General features: G+C 35.5%; 1 protein-coding gene across 1 annotated transcript; it reads left to right on the forward strand.

The window, feature by feature from the left end:
- The first annotated feature begins 217 nt into the window (after positions 1–217).
- On the forward strand, positions 218–13,141 carry LOC128550526 (heat shock protein Hsp-12.2-like). The gene is made up of 4 exons (XM_053529736.1): positions 218–244; positions 765–767; positions 6,241–6,268; positions 12,813–13,141. The coding sequence occupies exons 1-4, from the start codon at positions 218–220 to the stop codon at positions 13,139–13,141; spliced, it is 387 nt and encodes a 128-aa protein (XP_053385711.1).
- The last annotated feature ends 7,842 nt before the right edge of the window (positions 13,142–20,983 follow it).

Here is a 20,983-nt window from a genome sequence, read left to right on the forward strand (position 1 = left end):
TGAATTTATAGTACATGTATTGCCCAGATCTATACACAGAGCTCCACATTTGGCTACCCTACTGGGCCTCAGTCAGAGCTTTATTCTCTTCCATTCAAAGATAAGCAATATATTTAAGGCTTCATCTTGTGTTGTATACTTGCATATTGCCTAAAACTGCAGCATGCCAATACATGTACATCAGCTGTTAAGACAGAGTAGAAGCTATGACTAAGTAATGCCTTACAATAAAAGTCTTCTACAGGTATGTAAAGGTTGGATAACAGTTACTGGAATATAAAACATACGCATTCCATACTAACAACAACTTTAATCTAATAAGCAGACCTGTGTCTTTTTGAGTGTTTTAAAATCATTGAAGGGTCCATCTTTTAAAGGTTTCAGTGTTGTTATATTTCAAGGTCCTTTGGAATCATGGAGTTCATTCAATATCGCTGTAATAGAGTTCCGCTTAAGCCAGTGCTAGAGGGCATGAGAGGTGTTGCACATTCCATTACCTTTCATCAACAGACTCAGTCAATCTGCAATTATTTTGCTTTTTTGCATTCTATGCTTCCAAAGGATCTTCATGTAGATTTTATTAAAGGTGGACTGGACTGTATATGTGGTATCTACAACTTTATGAACTTATCATTCATATAAAGAAAAGGGAGTGTCTAAGGGTACTGATCTGTACCTCTAGAATCTAATTCTTAATTCTTATTATAATAAAATAATTGGAACAAGTAAGGAACAGTTTGTTAAATATCATTTGTATCTTGTAGGAGGTACGTAGTTCTAGACAATCTGTTACATGTTTGTCCAGTGGCACAGATCTGTACCCACAGGGGTAACCAATTACAGTTCCTTAGGGTATAGAGGATAGCTAACAAACTTACTGGTTTCGAAGAAGATTCCGTCATAAAATGAAGGTTTTTTTTAAAATATCTTTTTTCTTGAATGTTTCAGTTCCGTAAAATGCTCCCAAAGAGAACACCTTAGCTCTTCTGCTTTACGAAAACATAAATATCAATAGTGTCTAGTGCACGTGATAACACACAGAGGGGCTCCAAAAGGGGTGAATAAATAGAGCTGAATCGGTTGACTACAGAAGCAGTTTCTGTCATCAATTTTTGTTTTAATATTTATGTACATTTTTACAGTGAATACGACTAGAAAAGCACCATCCGTGTTTTTTTAAATCTTTCTGGTGAAATTAATTAATACAATTTTAAGAAGTTTGAAGGTTCAGGTGTTAAATTAGGCTTGCTGAAAATAGAAGGTAAAAAAACAAAAAGCAACACTTGAGACTTGAACTCGCGATCTCATGCTTGTGAAGCCGATGTTCTACCGATTGAGGTAATCGGCCAGTTGACATCATGGCGACAATTTATATATGTTATATACACATATACTACGTAAGGGATACAACCGTCACTTTGTATAGCACATAGTATGTGACCAGTTACCCCACTTGGATGAGAAAATCTGGCAGGGGTAATTGTGAAAAAAAAAATTATTGCCGATGCACAAAAATGACTCATTTTTATCTTTATTATGTATTTTTATGCCCCCGAAGAGAGGCATGTAGTTTTTGAACCGTCTGTCAGTCTGTCTGTCCGCAATTTTCGTGTCCGGTCCATATCTTTGTCATCGATGGATGGATTTTCAAATAACTTGGCATGAATGTGTACCACAGTAAGACGACTTGTCGCGCGCAAGACCCAGATCCGTAGCTCAAAGGTCAAGGTCACACTTAGACGTTAAAGGTCATTTTTCATGATAGTGCATTCGTGTCCGGTCCATATCTTTGTCATCCATGGATGGATTTTCAAATAACTTGGCATGAATGTGTACCACAGTAAGACGACGTGTCAAGCACAAGACCCAGGTCCGTAGCTCAAAGGTCAAGGTCACACTTAGACGTTAAAGGTCATTTTTCATGATAGTGCATTGATGGGCGTGTCCGGTCCATATCTTTGTCATTCATGCATGGATTTTAAAATTATTGGGCATGAATGTGTACCACAGTAAGACGACGTGTCGCGCGCAAGACCCAGGTCCGTAGGTCAAAGGTCCTAAACTCTAACATCGGCCATAACTATTTATTCAAAGTGCCATCGGGGGCATGTGTCATCCTATGGAGACAGCTTTTGTTGGTAAATCATCTGGTTTCGAGTGCCAAAAGGAGTAACTTTCAACTTAATTGGGGACTACGGAGTTATTCTTTGCGCATGCGCATCAGTTGCACGTGAAATCCCCCATGTGCGGAATGTAAACAAAACAATTATGGAATGAACAATTCGAGTTTTCTTGGAAAGTTTTTACCCTTTGTTGCTGAAATTCCACAGAGCTCTGGATTGCAGGGTAGCGTTATGGAAACAATCTCGACTTCATTGTGAAGAACGTTACGAAATTTAAAATAACGCGTTGACGGATACTACTAGCCGACGGAAACTGCTTCGAAACTAGTACCCTGCATTCTGATTCAAAGAAAATAAATTTAGTAGTTTTTCCCTACATATCAGAAGGAAAATCAATGTCTATTTTTTTCAAAACATGCAGCTTTCAATAAAATTTTAAAAATCAAGTTTTCCTCTCCTTGTCATTGTTTACATTCGCATTGGTTTAGTGTGTAGAGGTAATTGCGTAGATCATACACATGCCGTCCTGCCTCGCGATGTAGTGCAAACGGGCAATGCTGATATCACAACAACCAAACAGTTAAGATATATGTCAGAATTTCAGTCTGCAAGCTGATAAATGAATGAGATGAAAATTTATAAGTCTAAATGAAAAAAATGTCTACCTATCCTCTATACCATAAATTCCACTATTCCAAGTTACCCTAAAGCAGTTGTAAGAACATTATATCCGAATATTTTGTCCGAATTTACAAGCAATTTAACAAAAAAAATCAACATACAGTGCATTCAACTTATAAGTATTCTGGATTTTGATAAACAAAACAATTTTTGAACAGTTTCAATATGTTCCAACGTACTGTTGCTTTCAAAAATCGTGTAATATTCTCAAATTTCTACCTTTTTATTATGGCAATTGTTGTTGTTGTTGATCTTGTTTTGGGTGAGCCCTAAAACCCGGAATCCGGAACCCTGGATCCGGGATTGATATTTAATTACGCGCAAGTGTTAGAATTGCTAAACTGTGTGTCTGTCGACAATTTTGACCGTAATTTTTGTGCTTTTATTTATTAACTGTGTGAATGCACGACTTACTGAAAACTAAAATAAAAACCCCACTGCGTTACTGTACATAGTTATTTTTTTTGGATAAGCATAATTGTACTGAAAACAGTAAAATTAGCACTTTACCGTGTGGTTCAAACCAAAGAGCTATAAAAATAATTATTACATGACTGTATTCTATTGTTTCTCTGATTGGCTAAAAACGGTTCGAAAAGTAATGAGTACATATCATATCAACTTATCTTGGGTTATAAATAATACGAAAATAAAAATAGATCGAATTAGGTGCTTGGAAAACCAATATCAACCTGATTTGGTCTAAATTTATATTTATTTCCTTATTTCTTTATTAAAGATACAATTGTAATAACAAGACTGACTATACATTTATTCATGTAATAAAACAATTATTGACTTTTTCATAGGTTGATATCAGGATTTATTAACCCGAAAAGAGTTATATTCACCGAGCCTTATTTCCTTATTTCTTTATTAAAGATACAATTGTAATAACAAGACTGACTATACATTTATTCATGTAATAAAACAATTATTGACTTTTTCATAGGTTGATATCAGGATTTATCAACCTATGAAAAAGTCGATAATTGTATAATTTTTTATACTTCTTTGTTCAAACTAAGAAAAAAAAATTTTACGCACTGAATTATAATCGTTTTGTAAATATTGAACGTTCATTAAAATATCTAATGTGCGTAATACGTAAATTTTTATCTCCATGCATCTTATCATATTATATACATTGTCTTCAAAACCTAAACCAGATACATTACTAAAAATGAAAGAAAGGGGAAAAACCTATCTATGATGTTAGTATTCTTAAATCTATTTATGACATGGTTTTAAACTTCAAGAACAGAATGTTATGATTATCGTAATCAACATATATTATTTCAAAATTGGCGAGTAAAATTTGGTTTTTACCTATTTGTCCTCTCACAGACATCGATCTTTACAAACACGCTTTTCTCTAACATTTGATATCGTACCTTTAAATAAGTGAACGGACAGAAAATTAAAGAATAATTCTATAGAAGTACCTGTCATTTCCGGCCCCCCTGGAGGCCCAATTTTTTAGGTCCATCTGCTTTCTCATCTATTGGCTTCTTTTCTCTTACTCTAAATCTCAAGTTCTGCTCTATGCCGATGACGCTGGCAATCTACCTATTAACTCACTCTAAGAATCACGAATCCTGCAGCAAGACATTGACAAGATACAGGTCAGAGAGAAGCAGACGGGGCCTTCAAAATGCCAAGTCGTGTAATCATCTGGAGCTCTTACACCAAGACAAATACTAACAAAATTAGAATTGTTCTAAGGCGTGCCATACGTTTAGTGAAGCTTGAATATTCCCCTCTTTCGAGTACTACAGACAGTTCGGCATTTAATCTCCCGCATTGAGTATACGCATGCATTGAATGTTCACTATTAAAACCCAACCCAAATGTTTAGTCAGTATATCGTACACTCAATACGTGCGTACATCCAATAGGAGCGATTTAATGTTGGCGGTTACGTATATAGAAAAGCAACAAGTCTCCAGAACACCGCAGGTTAGAGTTCAGACTAATTATGATTTATAAAATCAGGCGTAGTTTTGTAGCAATATATGAGCCGCACCATGAGAAAACCAACATAGTGCGTTTGCGACCAGCATGGGTCCAGCGAAGTCTGGTCAGGAACCATGCTGTTTGCTTTCAAAGCCCATTGCAATCAGAAAAACCGTTAGCGAAGAGCATGAATGCACAGACTGGTCTGGATCCATGCTGGTCGCAAATGCACTTTATATGTTGGTTTTCTCATGGCGCGGCTCATATAAACACCTGTTAGACTTATCAACCATACGCATCCACTATTATGTCGACATCTCTTCAGATTATCTCAAGTACTCTACCGATCTCCCAATACCAACCTGAAGATCTATATGTACATGTACTTACAACAAGTTATTGCATCTTTGCTATTGTTGATAAGTGAAGTGTCAGATAAGTAACAAAATACCTATAACGTATCGATAAATGCACTCCGAGTGCACGATTTAAGATCTGAACTGTGATCGACCGCAAATGCTGAGTGCACGATTTTAGATCTGAACTGTGATCGACCGGAAATGCTGAGTAAAAATCAGAGTCGAACCAAGAATGTAAATAGGTACGTCCTAGATTACGGTTAAAGTTGCATTTTGATAAAAGTTCTGATTGGTTTGTGACGACCATCTGAAATGAAATTCAAGTACTTAATTATCACTAATCTAGCAAGTACTTTATGGCTTTTTGTAAGGAAAGATGACGTGTATAGCTTAGATTTACACCGCAGTCCAATTTTAACGAAATGAGGGACAGTGGTTAAATCAACAACTGCCCATTTGTTTAAATATGTGTGTCGTACAGTCGCTTCGAGCGTTGTTCAGCGGCGGAGGACAAACAGGGCCGTAACGTAATTTACTTGATATATTTGTTTGCTAGAAGTTTTTTTTGAATACATTCATCTAAATATTGAGCATGCGACTTGATAAAGGCCCTGGCCAAAGCGTTGTCTAAAAAAGTGAAAAAAATTTATGAAGAACAATTCCACTTGACATTTTCATATATATTTGAACACCTATATATTTCTGAACATTTTAACCATTCTGATTATTAAAAATCTGATTGTTCTTATACTTTCAGTCTCTTTACTTATCATTAATTTCTGTTTATATCTGCTTATGAACTTATGTTGATTTAATTGTTGTATTTTATGCCATTTAGAATATTGAAATAAAGCTGAACCCTGTAAACATGAGGTCATCGGGCCGACGACGGAAAACCGTCAAAGGATAATCGTTGTTGGGCCACTGTTGGCCCAACAATGATTAATAAGTAATGTAAATACAGCGGTTGGGCCAGCGTTTAACCAACTTTAAATTTCAGTCACAGATATCTCTGCATTGGCCCAATACTGATTTTCAGGGAAAGACTTACACAGAGAAAACATCGTTGGCCCAACGTTGGCCCATTAAAAGTAATAATATAATAATTATATATTTTACAGGTCACTGTTTTATCACAAGCCGCTACAGGTAAAGACGTTGTGTAGGTGTAACATGCAGTATTTAATTAATAATTAAATACGTTTTTGCATCAATTCGTAATCTGATAGTTTGGGCTAATTTAATTAAACTTAATTCTTATCTGCAGCCGTAATGATATTTTGAACCATTTCAAATCTACTACCTGAAGCATCTAATTTGTGAAAAAAAATATTGAAGAAAGAAGAACTGCTATAACAAATATCTAATTTTATACCATCATAAAATGTTTACAATAAATCTGTTTGAATAGTCCAGAACTTGAACTCTCGTTAACCCGAGTTATGTAAGAAATCCCAGACAATTAATGTGGTTAATTTTACACTCCAGGCGAGATTTCTAGCTGCATAGGCATGTGAAGTAAAGGAAACTATTATACATGTTAACAAAAGCCCGGTCTACTAGCTATAAACTGTAAGTAGAAGTTTTTGAATATTTTTTGATAAAGTTGTTAATTCTTATAGAGAATTTCTTTTTATAGCCTGTATGCATGTAATATCTATGTGACTTGAACATAATGGTGAATACTTTTATCTAAATCTTGCGGATGGCACTAGTGTTGGCATGTTCTAATCTCTGGCCTGGCCTGGCCCGGCCTGGCCTGGCCTGGCCTGGCCCGATGAGCCCAATTTTCGACTGGGCCGGGCCAGGCCAGGCCAGGCCAGATTTTATTGTACATAGAGAAATGAATGGCATGAAATCTAAATATACAATTACAATAGCAGGCAGTATTAACCTGCATTGTTTACTTGCTGCATGTCAAACAAAATGAGAAACCAGTCCCCTGGAGAATCATTAATTAGCCATCATTCATCTTATTTGAAATACAGATTTGCACTGAAGAAAATGGTGTAACTAAATGATAACTACCCATTTTTTTCTGTGATCAAATTATTTAAAGTCAACTTTAACACTTAGTTTTAAAACTAATGGCTAATTTCATTGATAAGCTTACCTGCTGCAATATAACTGAATATTTGCATGCATCTCTTTGGGAATTGTAATTACAGGTTGTGTCCCTACTATCCTTAGCTGACCTTCTAACTGTTCAGTTGAACTTTTAATGTGTTTGTTTAGTTAATCTGATGTTCAATTTATGGAAGAGTAATAAAAATAATATTCATTGTGGGACCTCTAACTCATTGTCAGGGTGTTGGCATTTTAGATTATTGATATTTGTCTTGCACTAAAAAATAATGGTGCATTGTGTTTATGTAATTTCTAAGTGATATATTTAATGCTAAAAGATGCTCTTGAGCCTGTTTCACAAAACTTTGTAGGATTTTTTTTCCACATACTTATATCAATATAAAAACAATCTTACAAAAATATTCAGTATATGTATAACCTAAACTACAAAATTTATATATTGCTTCCCCGCACCATACTATCCCAGATTCTAGAACAGAGATAGCATTATTTAAGAAATTGAAAGTTGTTGTCCGTTAGTATTGACAGGTGCCACTCTTTATTTTACACCATATTTGTAACGGCATGTTCTAATCTCTGGCCTGGCCTGGCCCGGCCTAGCCTGGCCTGGCCCGGCCTGGCCTGGCCTGGCCCGATGAGCCCAATTTTCGACTGGGCCGGGCCAGGCCAGGCCAGGCCAGATTTTATTGTACATAGAGAAATGAATGGCATGAAATCTAAATATACAATTACAATAGCAGGCATTATTATTCAACTTTACAATATTACACACTGTATTAGACCAATTGCGAACATCATATGAAACAGACAGAGCTAATACAAAACATAACTGAGCCAATATGAGAAAAACAGCGCCAATACGAGAAAAACAGGGCCAATACGGAATTCAAGCATTTTGATTGGTTCAAAAGAGAGGGCCAATACGGAGAAGACACTTCCGTTAGATTTTTAAATGACGCCATTTTGTTTTACATCAGAGTTATAGATTACATTTTTTTCACATTTTTGACAAAAAATCATCTGACATGTTCATGTAAATATCCTAGTATGTACGTCTTCATAGATTACAACGATACTTTCGCTTATTCGGTATTGTGTAAAAGCAAGTGTTTCCTGTCAGAAATTCTGGCAGTTGTCAAGAAAAATAATGAGAAAACACGGAAACTCAGATTAAATTAAAAGGATAAGACTTGTCTTTAACAGACATTTTGATAGTGTGGACTATTTGTGCAATGATAAATAGCGATTCAAATGCTGGAAAGTGGATGAATAAATTTGGCGAACAAGAGTGTCAGTTGTAAACTGCAAACAATTTCGGATAAGAATTAAACGAGGCATGGAGATGTATAATATGTGCTTGGTTGGTTGTATTATCTTGATCAACACGTATGTGTACAATTTTGTGTCTCGTTGCCTGCAGCCTAAAAGGAAATGACTTGTAAAGAAGTTTTTATCACAGTTCAAATGATAAGATAACTCACTAAAGAAAATAAATAGAACTCCAAAGAATAAGGTAAGTTCTAGTTACTCTTGATTGTGTCACATCAAAATATCTCTCAAAATTATTCTCAAGTACCTACATACAACTCATTCTTTTTTACTGGCTAAAATGATTATGATTTCTAAACTAAGTCAAAACAACTTGTCTATATTTTTCACCTGAATACGCATAGCTGCCGTAAGGTAACTCACAGAGTTCCTATGATGTTACCGCCAACAGTCGAAAGTTGAATAATAATATTATCATTAATCAAGCAATTTCATATTGGCCTAGTTATTTGTCCTCGGGCAGTCCTATTGGCCCTCGGCCTACGGCCTCGTGCCAATACGACAACCCTTGGACAAATAACACGGCCAATATGAAATTGCTTGATTAATAACATTATAGTATTAACCTGCATTGTTTACTTGCTGCATGTCAAACAAAATGAGAAACCAGTCCCCTGGAGAATCATTAATTAGCCATCATTCATCTTATTTGAAATACAGATTTGCACTGAAGAAAATGGTGTAACTAAATGATAACTACCCATTTTTTTCTGTGATCAAATTATTTAAAGTCAACTTTAACACTTAGTTTTAAAACTAATGGCTAATTTCATTGATAAGCTTACCTGCTGCAATATAACTGAATATTTGCATGCATCTCTTTGGGAATTGTAATTACAGGTTGTGTCCCTACTATCCTTAGCTGACCTTCTAACTGTTCAGTTGAACTTTTAATGTGTTTGTTTAGTTAATCTGATGTTCAATTTATGGAAGAGTAATAAAAATAATATTCATTGTGGGACCTCTAACTCATTGTCAGGGTGTTGGCATTTTAGATTATTGATATTTGTCTTGCACAAAAAAATAATGGTGCATTGTGTTTATGTAATTTCTAAGTGATATATTTAATGCTAAAAGATGCTCTTGAGCCTGTTTCACAAAACTTTGTAGGATTTTTTTCCACATACTTATATCAATATAAAAACAATCTTACAAAAATATTCAGTATATGTATAACCTAAACTACAAAATTTATATATTGCTTCCCCGCACCATACTATCCCAGATTCTAGAACAGAGATAGCATTATTTTAGAAATTGAAAGTTGTTGTCCGTTAGTATTGACAGGTGCCACTCTTTATTTTACACCATATTTGTAACCTGAAAATTTCTAAATTGACCAAAATAACATGCAATTAAAGTTTACCAATGACACAGTGGCGTAGTGATAAGTTCTGCGACTTTCACACATGTTACCATGGGTTCGATTTCAATTCAGATTGTTTACATTAAATCAATATAATGTCATTTTATTGATACTGGTTTTGTTCTTACAACATTTTATGGTAATAACTTGTATGTAGAAGAATGTCAAATACTTGTGTATTTCATTCAATAAATGAACAATAAATCACGATAAGTGACAATTTTCCTGCATTCTAAGTTTACAGAGGAAATTTAAAAAAAAAATGATAATGAAAACGGTCAAACAGGTCACGGTTTCGAACTTACAGTCCCGAGATTGGTAGCTGAACGTTTTGTCAGCACAACTTTATCTGCATGTACCACCTGGCAGTAAAGAAATGTAACTTGTTTATATTTTATATGGTTTTCAATATTTATATTTTTATTTATGTTTGGGCACCGATTTTTTTACGGAAACATATGGAATATTCTTGAGTGCTAGTTCAATAATTTCAGACAATACTAAATAATCCTCAATAGACAAAATAATAAAGTTAGTTAGCTTATTCAATTTGGGGAAATCCAAGCCACCAGTCAAGAGTCAATTGAGGTGAAGATCCCCTGATAATAGTCATAACAATTAATCAGGCATCGCCTTTAAATTAGACATAATAGTTATGTTAGCTACAGGCTTATTCCCAGGTGTATAATTTTACAGAGTGAGAGTTCAAAATGTATTTATATAATGTCTGAAATATCCAAACTTATTCCAAAAGTCAGATTTTAAAGTTGCTATAAAAATCACCTTCACCTTTTACGAAATTGAAATCTATGGCCTGGCCTGGCCTGGCCTGGCCCGGCTTGGTCGAAAATTGGGCTCATCGGGCCAGGCCAGGCCAGGCCAGGCCAGGCCAGAGATTAGAACATGCCACTAGTGTTGAGTATTTAATTCTGTAAATAAAATAACTCATATTCTCGTTAATTTTAACATATTTTTCTCGGTTAAATACAGACAAAAAAAAAAATTTCGTACAGTTTATGTCCAGAGGTTTATGTGCATCTGTATAGTTATTCATATCAATATGACGTAGATTATTTATTCAACATTATGATTTTTATTTTTCACAGGATGCTGTTCAAGAGAGAAATAATTGAGCGCCTATATAGCACTGTGGGACACAGGAAAAAAGAAAAGATAGAAATCTGCAACTTCAGTGAGAAAAGAAAACAATCAGACAGAACTTGGACATATAATATATAATGATATAAAATACAGACAGTAATTCATTTTAATAGGATTTAATCAGTGACTGAAAAGAGAAAAATAGATTTATAAATGGCTGGAATAAATATTTGACATGTTGTAGTGATGAAATATTCGGTTATATTTCTTCAGGAAACTTGCAAACAAACCTTAAATAAATGTTAGATTTCTTCTTGTTAAATGTTAAATAAAATCACAATTATTTGAAAATAAAATGTGTACTAAATAATTTTAGTTTTAGTCTATTGTTTCAAATTCGTAATCGTTGGGATAGCGTTGGCATCATTCTTTTGGCCAACAAAGAAATAGAATTGGCCCAACGTAGGACCAACCATGATAGATGAAAAAATGTTGAAAAAATGTTGTTGGCCCAATGGAGGGCCAACGATAAGTGTTGGATACCAGTAGTTGGCCAAATGGAGGGCCAACGATAAGTGTAGGATACCAGTCGTTGGGCCAACGGTGTACCAACCGTTGGGCCAACGTTGCGCCAATTAGCAAAATGGCGTTGGGCCAACGTTGGAAATCTTCGTTGGGCCAACGAAGAGACTGCAGTTGGCCCAACGTTGGGCCAACGCATGTCTGCTATCTGGGAACTTCTTTAGCTTTCTTTGCTAGGGCTGTCTGCTAGGTCCTTTCCTTCTAGTCCCTTGTGATCTTGTACCCAGTGTGCGTCAATGCTGTTTCTGTGATCCTCCAGTTGCATGACCAGACTTCTCTCTTATATCAAAGTATGTTAGAACAGCCTCAACCTAGCATGATGGTAGGCGTGTCTCTTTACAAAATTCTAAAATGGTGTCAGTCTGACAGCTACGTACCATTTCATTTCTATAGTCGCCGTTGACCGTCTGCTAAAGAACTCCATGACTACCTCTTTTATTTTGTAGTAATTTTAAGGCTGTTATGAAGTTTATTCTACTTATTTCGCTGGATCTTAGTATCAAAACTAAAATAGCATCTAAACCAGTAACTTTCTACATTTAATTATCATTCTACTAGTATCCTCTTAGATTAAAAAATCTCTGTTTTCAGTGTGACCATGAAATATTTAAATTTGAGAATTTAGGCAATATCTAGTTGTAATCATCCTTGAAGAGAATCTACGATGTCGAATAATAGGATTTTTGCTGTACTTCATTACAGCAAAAATAACGGTGTGAGAATCGTATTATTACTTATGCCTTGAAGGCCGGAGACCACCAATTCAAAAAGTACAAGGAACTTACAGGGAATGAGGCAAGTGTGTAATTGTTTTACACAGGGAATAAGGTAGTAATGTTTGTCCGTTCTGATTGGTCAGTCATGTAAACGAACCCAAGAAGTGGTTATTTCTTTTTATTTCATTATACATTTTATGTGTATTGAAACGAATTTCTCCCGACATGCCAACGATGTAAACAGGGGGTCACCTTATTCAAACGAAAATTACTTAAATAAAGTATCACTATTAATATGTCTTTCATATTATATTTTGATGGAATTTAAATAGTTTTTGAAAAACATTAGATTATACAATATACTTGTTTCGATTTATGAAAGGCCGTACACGCCATAATGTTATAATTGAAGTATATGGGAAAACAATTGATGGTCTCTAACCTATAAACTAACATTTCGGGTTGAATCAGGATGCTACTTTTAGTAATTTCTGTTCGATTTTTTTTTCAGATTATTCTGGTAACAGAAAGCTTTCACTCCGTTTTGATTGCAGTCACTTCCAACCAAAGGAGATTGGACAGCAAAGTTACTGTATGCTCATGCCAGACACGCTGAGGAATGGCGGATGCAAGAGATATCAGGAGTTGACCAGAGCATACATACTTCCGGATAACGTAGACCCAAATCAGTTGAAGTCCCATCTATCCTCTGATGGTGTTCTGGACTTTGAGGCCCCAGCACCAAAAGCTGTATATGTTGAGGCCCCTAAAGAGGTTTTGATTCCTATCGAACATCTTCACAGTAAAGAGACCTTTGACAAGGGAGGTAAAAATAAATAAACAGTTGTCACCCTTTTTCAATTTTTGTAACTGATTGCGATAGCTACAATATTGTAACATGTTAAAAGTCTGCACATGAGATTTGTAACATCTAGCTGTTGTGCTCTTATTGTCTATTGTCTTAACTTATTTTAAAAAGATTTTGACATGTTCAATAAAATTGATGTGCGACCAAGAAAGAGCGCTACTAAAATTTTATTTACTGTTTTATTTTTAAGAGCATATTAAAATCGAAATAATGTATAACAAAATCGTGTTTTACTAATTTGAAATTAATACACTCAAAATCGGTTATACGTGCCCAGAATAATTCTCTAAGGCTACGCCCTCGTGAAAATTTTCCGCGAACGTATGCATTAATAAAGTTAAAACACGGGTTTTTTATACATTATTTCCTAAATGTCACCGGTAACGCGGAAAAGATTGAATATTAATGCGTGTGTTTTACAGTTTATCAACGAGGAAGTTGAGTCGAAAATAAGCTTGAAACTAAGAGGCCGCGATAAAAGAATACTAAAACATATAACGTCCGTCGGAGGAAACAAAATTTTGCCAAAAAAAGTCTTTATCTTGGTGACATAAATGGTCGTACGTTGCCACCATGCCTGAAAGAAAATATTAAAACTGGTAATGTGTACATGTTATACCCTACTACATTGTGATAACGGGCGTCTTTTGTATCAGAACATATGGATTGATTATGAAATTTACACAATATCAGTTTTTATGCCTATAATTATCATACTTGGTAGCTAGGCTCGACATGAAGACGATTTTTGACAGGGATAATCCCGTACTATGGAAGGGAGGTAACTCATCACAGACTACTTGCAACGCGTTACGCATATTTTCTTTTCCTAGCTTTTCACAGAATAATGGTGTTATGTTTTCATGCGTGCTTGAAATAAAAATCGCTTGTTTAAGAAGAGCTAATATGTGTCAGATGTTTTTGTGACTTTTCAAAAGTTTAAAAGAAATGCCCCCTTTTTGGAAAAGGAGTAGACTGGCATCAATAGTTAAGAGTCATTAAATGTAAAGCACTCGGCCATAAAATCAATTCTCTCATAGCACTTTCTGAAAAAAATTTACAATATCTCTTACCTCTGAGCCAAGAGAGAAAATGGTTTTCTGAGAAAATATCACTGTCCGTTTGAAGACAGAAATAAATATTATTACAAATTATTAAATTGATCTCAAAATACTTTGTAAGTCTAGAAAAGGAGCGGAGAGGTTCTGTCAATGTGTACTAAGTGTTGTGATCTGAAGATTTGAAGCAGAGTGCAGTGGTGTGTGTGCAAACTACTTAATACTACATTCCATATATAACATACCTTTAATATCGAAAATGCCAATTTAGCTTTAAGACAAATTCGATATATTCTATTGAGTATGACCATGGTTGGACTTTTGCTATAATCTATTTCATTTAGTACGTCCCAGGGTAGGACATATTCTATTTAGTATGATGGCTTTCAGTAAAATACGAGCCAGGGTCAGACATTGAAATATGTCCGACCCAGGGCCATACTAATTGGAATATATCCGACCCAGGGTAAATGGATTTATCTTAATTCATAGTTGTACTTATTCGATTATACTTGACGGAATGTGTCTGACCCTGGGTCGTAATAAATATGAAATATCTTAAAGCTAATTCTCAACCAGGGTCATACTGAATAGAATATATCCAACCCATGGTTTTACTAACTGAATTGTCTTTAAGCTTATTTGGCATTTTCGACCCCAACAGTACGTTATATGCCATATTCTTTATGCTTAATGTCTAATGATAAAAAAACATTCTTTTCTCCCGTCGTTTCGTTTGTCGAGTATCGTGTCGCATCGTCGTGCATCGTGTCACGTGTAGTATTGCCCACGTTATATCAAATGTCGTACGTCGTAGAAAAGTAGATGTTCGACACACAACACGAGGCGCGACTGACACAGCCACCTCTTCGACAATACCACACGACATCACGAATTTAATATCACACGTTGTGCGTTGTGTCGCGCGTCGACTTAAAACACGACATGAGCTAAATCAGTCTTCTGTTTATACCAGACTGACTTTTCGTCCAATAGTGTTTACATTACCCGGTACTATCTCTAACCTGGCAAAGTAAATACGGTGTTGCGATCAGAAAATTCCAGTCTTGGTTCCTTTTCGCATTAATATAATACTGAGAAATATATGCTCAATACCAGTTTCCAACTAAGTCTCATCTGATGAAAAAAAAATCCAGTTAATAAACATGTAAAAAGATAAGCTTTAAATCTACTTGCAAAGACATATGAGCCGTGCCATGAGAAAACCAACATAGTGGCTTTGTGACCAGCATGGATCCAGACCAGCCTGCGCATCCGTGCAGTCTGGTCAGGATCCATGCTGTTCACTAAAGGTTTCTCTAATTGCAGTAGGCTATAAAAGCGAACAACATGGATCCTGACCAGACTGCGCGGATGCGCAGGCTGGTCTGGATCCATGCTGGTCGCAAAGCCACTATGTTGGTTTTCCCATGGCGTGGCTCATATATTATTTTTGCGTACCAGACTGGGGTTTCCGATGATTTCACTAGTAGTGTAATGATAAGGATCTTATATGACTGCCTGTGTAAGACAGGGTCTTCCCAAACCCTAGGGGCAGCGTGGAAGGTCAATTGCTCATGCAGAACTCGGCACATTCTCGTAACGGCTTAAACTCTACCTGCAACTAGTAATATCAAATATAAGATTAAACTGTCTGTAATTTTACGCCGGACATGTCGTCTTGGAAACTTACTGTTCAGAAGAGTCTCATTTTTCGGTCCGTACTTTGCTTAACGTCTTTAACGTCGCTCGTATACGTTATTTGAAACAAGAGGGCCATGAAGGCCCTGTATCGCTCACCTGACCTATTGACCTAAAGATCATCAAGATTAACATTCTGACCAAGTTTCATCAAGATATGTTCATAAATGTGGCCTCTACAGTGTAAACTAGCTTTTCTTTTGATTTGACCCCGTGACCTAGTTTTTGACCCAACATGACCCAGATTCGAACTTGACCTAAAGATCATCAAGTTTAACATTCTGACTAAGTTTCATGAAGATACAGTCATAAACGTGGCCTCTAGAGTGTTAACAAGCTTTTCCTTTGATTTGCCCCCATGACCTAATTCTTGAACCAACAAGACCCAGATTCGAACTTAACCTAAAGATCTTCAAGTTTAATATTCTGACTAAGTTTCATGAAGATATAGTCATAAATGTGGCCTCTAGAATGTTAACAAGCTTTTCCTTTGATTTAACCTAGTGACCTAGTTTTTGACCCCAGCTGACCAGATTTAAACTTGACCTAAAGAGCATAAAGATAAACATTCTGACCAAGTTTCATTAAGATATGGTCATAAATGTGGCCTCTACAGTGTAAACTAGCTTTTCCTTTGATTTGACCAGGTGACCTAGTTTTTAATCCTACATGACCCAGATTCAAACTGGACCTTAAGATCATCAATATTAACATTCTGACCAAGTATCATGAAGATATAGTCATAAATGCGGCCTCTACAGTGTTAACAAGCTTTTCCTTTGATTTGACCTGGTGACCTAGTTTTTGACCCCAGATGACCTAGTATCAAACTCGTCCAAGACTTTTTTTAAGGATAACATTCTGACTAAGTTTCGTTAAGATTGGGCCAAAATTGTGACCTCTAGAGTGTTAACAAGCTTTTCCTTTGATTTGACCTGTTGACCTAGTTTTTGACCTAAGGTGACCCAATATAGAACTCGTCCAAGATTTTATTAAGGGTAACATTCTGACCAAGTTTCATTAAGATTGGGCCAAAAATGTGACCTCTAGAGTGTTAACAAGCTTTTCCTTTGATTTGACCTGGTGACCTAGTTTTTGACCCCAGATGACTCAATATCGAACTCGTCCAAGACTTTATGGAGGGTAACATTCTGACCAAGTTTCATTAAGATTGGGTCAAAATTGTGACCTCTAGAGTGTTAACAAGCTTTTCCTTTGATTTGACCTGGTGACCTAGTATTTGACCCTAGATGACCCAATATCGAACTCGTCCAAGATTTTATGGAGGGTAACATTCTGACCAAGTTTCATTAAGATTGGGCCAACAATGTGACCTCTAGAGTGTTAACAGTCAAATTGTTGAAGACGGACGGACGGACGGACGACGGATGACGACGGACGCCGGACACAGGGTGATCACTAAAGCTCACCTTTTAGCACTTCGTGCTCAGGTGAGCTAAAAAAAAGACAAAGATTTGTCTTCAGTTGAACGTGTTCCGTATTGATATCCTATAATACAGACTGTTGTAGCGGATATTGTTTCTGAATGTATCTGAACGTCCCATGTAGTGTAGCCAGAAAATCACCTCAGTGACGCAACTTCTGACGTATAACGGTCTGAAAATACTTTTTTTCACTTAGTCAGAAGGTAACGATTGTTTACACCTGAAGTGGCAAACAATGCAGTCTATATACGTTTTGTGTAAATGTCTACAGTCTACAAGTCTATACTAAGGACTACATTTCCGTAGGATTTTTTGGAAGATTGTATTCTTGGAACACATCTGTAATTCTTATCGGATCAATATGGACCCGTAAAAAGTAAGTCGCAGGCAAAGCCAAACATTCTTCGAGCAGAGTTGTCGTTCGTGATCTTCACTATCACCGTCCGGAAGTGCAGGAGATCGATCTAGAAAGTCAACATGTTAACTCGCCTTTCTGGTTCAATAATAAAACACTGTATATGCACTTTATTTACATTTTATTACAAAGATAGATGCCAATAAAATACTTCAAATATAAGAGAAAAAATAATTGGGAATATAACAAAAATACACATGTATAACTAATGGCAATACGGTATTTTAAAGTTAGGACTAAAATAACGCCGACTCTCATACAAGATGATGTATTGCAGGTTGTAAAAAAGCTAAGTAAAATTTACTATATTAAGCAGAAGACGTCGATGTCGATGATACTGTTTAACCAACAGTGTCTACCGACTGTGACAAAATGATCAAAGTACATACAATTACTCTTGAACGGATGATCCAGGATAAATATTTGGAGTTGTACCTAGCTTTGTCAGTATATTTTCTTAACCAAACTCATCGTAAACAGGTCTAAAGAGGTTCTTACTCAGAGCAATATAGTTTAGGAAAGTAGGGAACGAAAAGTCCCTAACCAGTATCATTGTTTAATGAAAATAGATACACGATTATTCATTTCACTTTTATTCTTGTGTGCATGTTTTTCCTTCGTATAGCATAGATTATCTCCCCTGGACGTCATTTCAATATCCCCCGTGACCAGAATGGGCTGCCGGTTTTGTCAATGGCAGAATTCGAGAACTATCCAAATTAATTAAAGTAAACCTAGTATTTTTTTGAAACTGTACAAAATAAAAATTATCAGCTAACTTCCTTCTAAATTAGATTCATTTAAAGGTTTTTAATAAGTCACAAATTGAAACAGATCTCAATAGAGTGATTTTTTAACAGATAATATACAGTTTTAACTGTAAAAAAGATACTTTCGTGGTCATATACAAGTTTTACTTTATAACATTATTTCAACAAATGTTTACTGTTAAACTTTTTTTCCCAACAACGGTGACAATAGTCATTTAGAAGCATATATTCATTAATACTGTAAGAAACAAAAAAGTTAAAATAAATGTTAAAAAGCTTGATCTCACAATTCATGTGGTTACAGATCAGTATGGATGAGCAGTTAAACAGTATATTTATACAACAGCGGAATGCAGTTTGAACCAGACCACGATAAGACAGTCATGTCCCTAGGTAATATTACGTTACATTATGAATTTTGCGCATGCGCACATGTAATATAATGAAAAGCCGTATATGTATTATTTTCTTAAAAACGGCGTAAAAAAGTTGACCACTACTGTCATAAATCATCACCGTAATACAAGTCTTTTTTTTTTAAATTACGAACGTGCGTTTTCCCGCGTGTTTACACGAAAACAAAATAGTAGTCCAGTAACCGCCTTAGGGAAAATAGAACAGTTTTAAAGCAGTTTATATAAACATTATTGATGTATACACTAAAGATGAACTAGGTATGAACTTTGCTCTTTTCTACATTCATCATTTGGCTTTGTATAGCTTATAAACATGGAACCTGATAAATATTTACATTCCAAAACCATACACACGCTTAGAAAAAAAAACAGCATTATAAACGGGCAAACTTACCATAAAGACGACTTACCCATGATTAATATTAACATATACGACGTGTATGACTTGCAAATATTAACATCATTAAATTTTTCAGCGTCAATATTTAAAACTGTGTTATTCAATTTAACAAATGAAAAAAGATGTATCTTTCATCCATAAAAACAGGTTTGACTGTACGCTGCGGAAGGCTGTGCAGAGAACACATTTCTACATTTCTGGTGATTCATATGTCAACTAGATCGATATGTATTATTCATACATAGGCCGTATGAAACCAATGTATAGATTTTGCCCTGCATCTGATACGCGCTATGGGAAATGTTACGAGATTTCATTTACATCAAAATACACATTCGCTTTTCCCTGTAAAGTACATTTCTCTCCGCTATTACTACAGACTAGCCACTAGATTGATATTAAAGATATCTCTACATTTTTTTTTTCATTTTTTGTTTAATTCAGTTTCGTAGAGTCAAAGGCTAGTCTATTCTAGAGATTTTCTTAGAACCATCATATTTTTTTAAGATATTGGACAGAGGATATAGACTGGCTCAGTTCGTTCTGAATTATAAAAATGTAAAAAAAAAAAATACATATCATAGTCTATGAGCAAGTCTGCTATTGCTATACAACACTTTTTTCAATATTCAAACTCCGCCTAACTATGTCAATGATATAAAACAGATATATGCAACATGTAGGTCCTAAAACAACATCAACTTCATAACTCATAGCTTATCATCATTACTATTGTCCTATTTCGGAGTATCGTTCTGAACTGCTACCCCTGTTCTGCTCTGCTAATATTATTTCGAGTTGTAAAAAGTTCACGGCCATGCTGATATTACTGCGGAACTGCTGGAACTCAGTAACCATAGCAACGCTGATAAAATGCTATTTATACAATGCGAGTTCTACAGAGAAATCTCCACTCAGCAATATAACAAACCAGTAAATTGTTTACACTCTGTTCTAGCGGCTGGTAATATATCATCTGATACTGGGAGAAACTATTCATACAATTCTCTGTCTGTATTATTTCCACACAGACAACAACTGTAGCGGTTGATCTATCATAATTATTTTCTTCGAATAAAAATCGGTCACCTATTTTCTTCGCAAGCGTCATTTTTCCTTGACGTCACATTCACAGTCATGACAATGGAACACCGCTTATTGTGGAGTAGTTAATTTAAATGACTTCATATTCATATGAAATGAAATGAGATTCTGACAGTAAAGCGATAGCATAGTTAAATCAGTAATTCTATATGATATTGTATGTTATTTTCAAAAAGGATATAAAAGCTAAAATAATAGCATAAAAAAAAGAAATATGAATACACATTTCAATGAATGTTGAGGATGCTGCTATAAAGACAGCTGCAGCAGTATCTTCGGAAACATAATGCATCGGCAATTGTAAGCTCATGTTGGTTGTGTGGACACGATCACATCCAGTGATGAACTTGTGGCAGATTGAGTAAGTCCAGAAAACATCCGTTAACAGATCTGATACGATAAGAAGTCACACTGTATCTATTTCTTCTAGCAAAGACAGATTATTAATATCCACCGGAACTCAGCAAAGCAAATGAAAACTAGATTAGGCACAGGATGAGGTAAC

The sequence above is a fragment of the Mercenaria mercenaria genome, chromosome 18, assembly GCF_021730395.1.
Source record: "Mercenaria mercenaria strain notata chromosome 18, MADL_Memer_1, whole genome shotgun sequence".
Taxonomy (NCBI): Eukaryota; Metazoa; Mollusca; class Bivalvia; order Venerida; family Veneridae; genus Mercenaria; species Mercenaria mercenaria.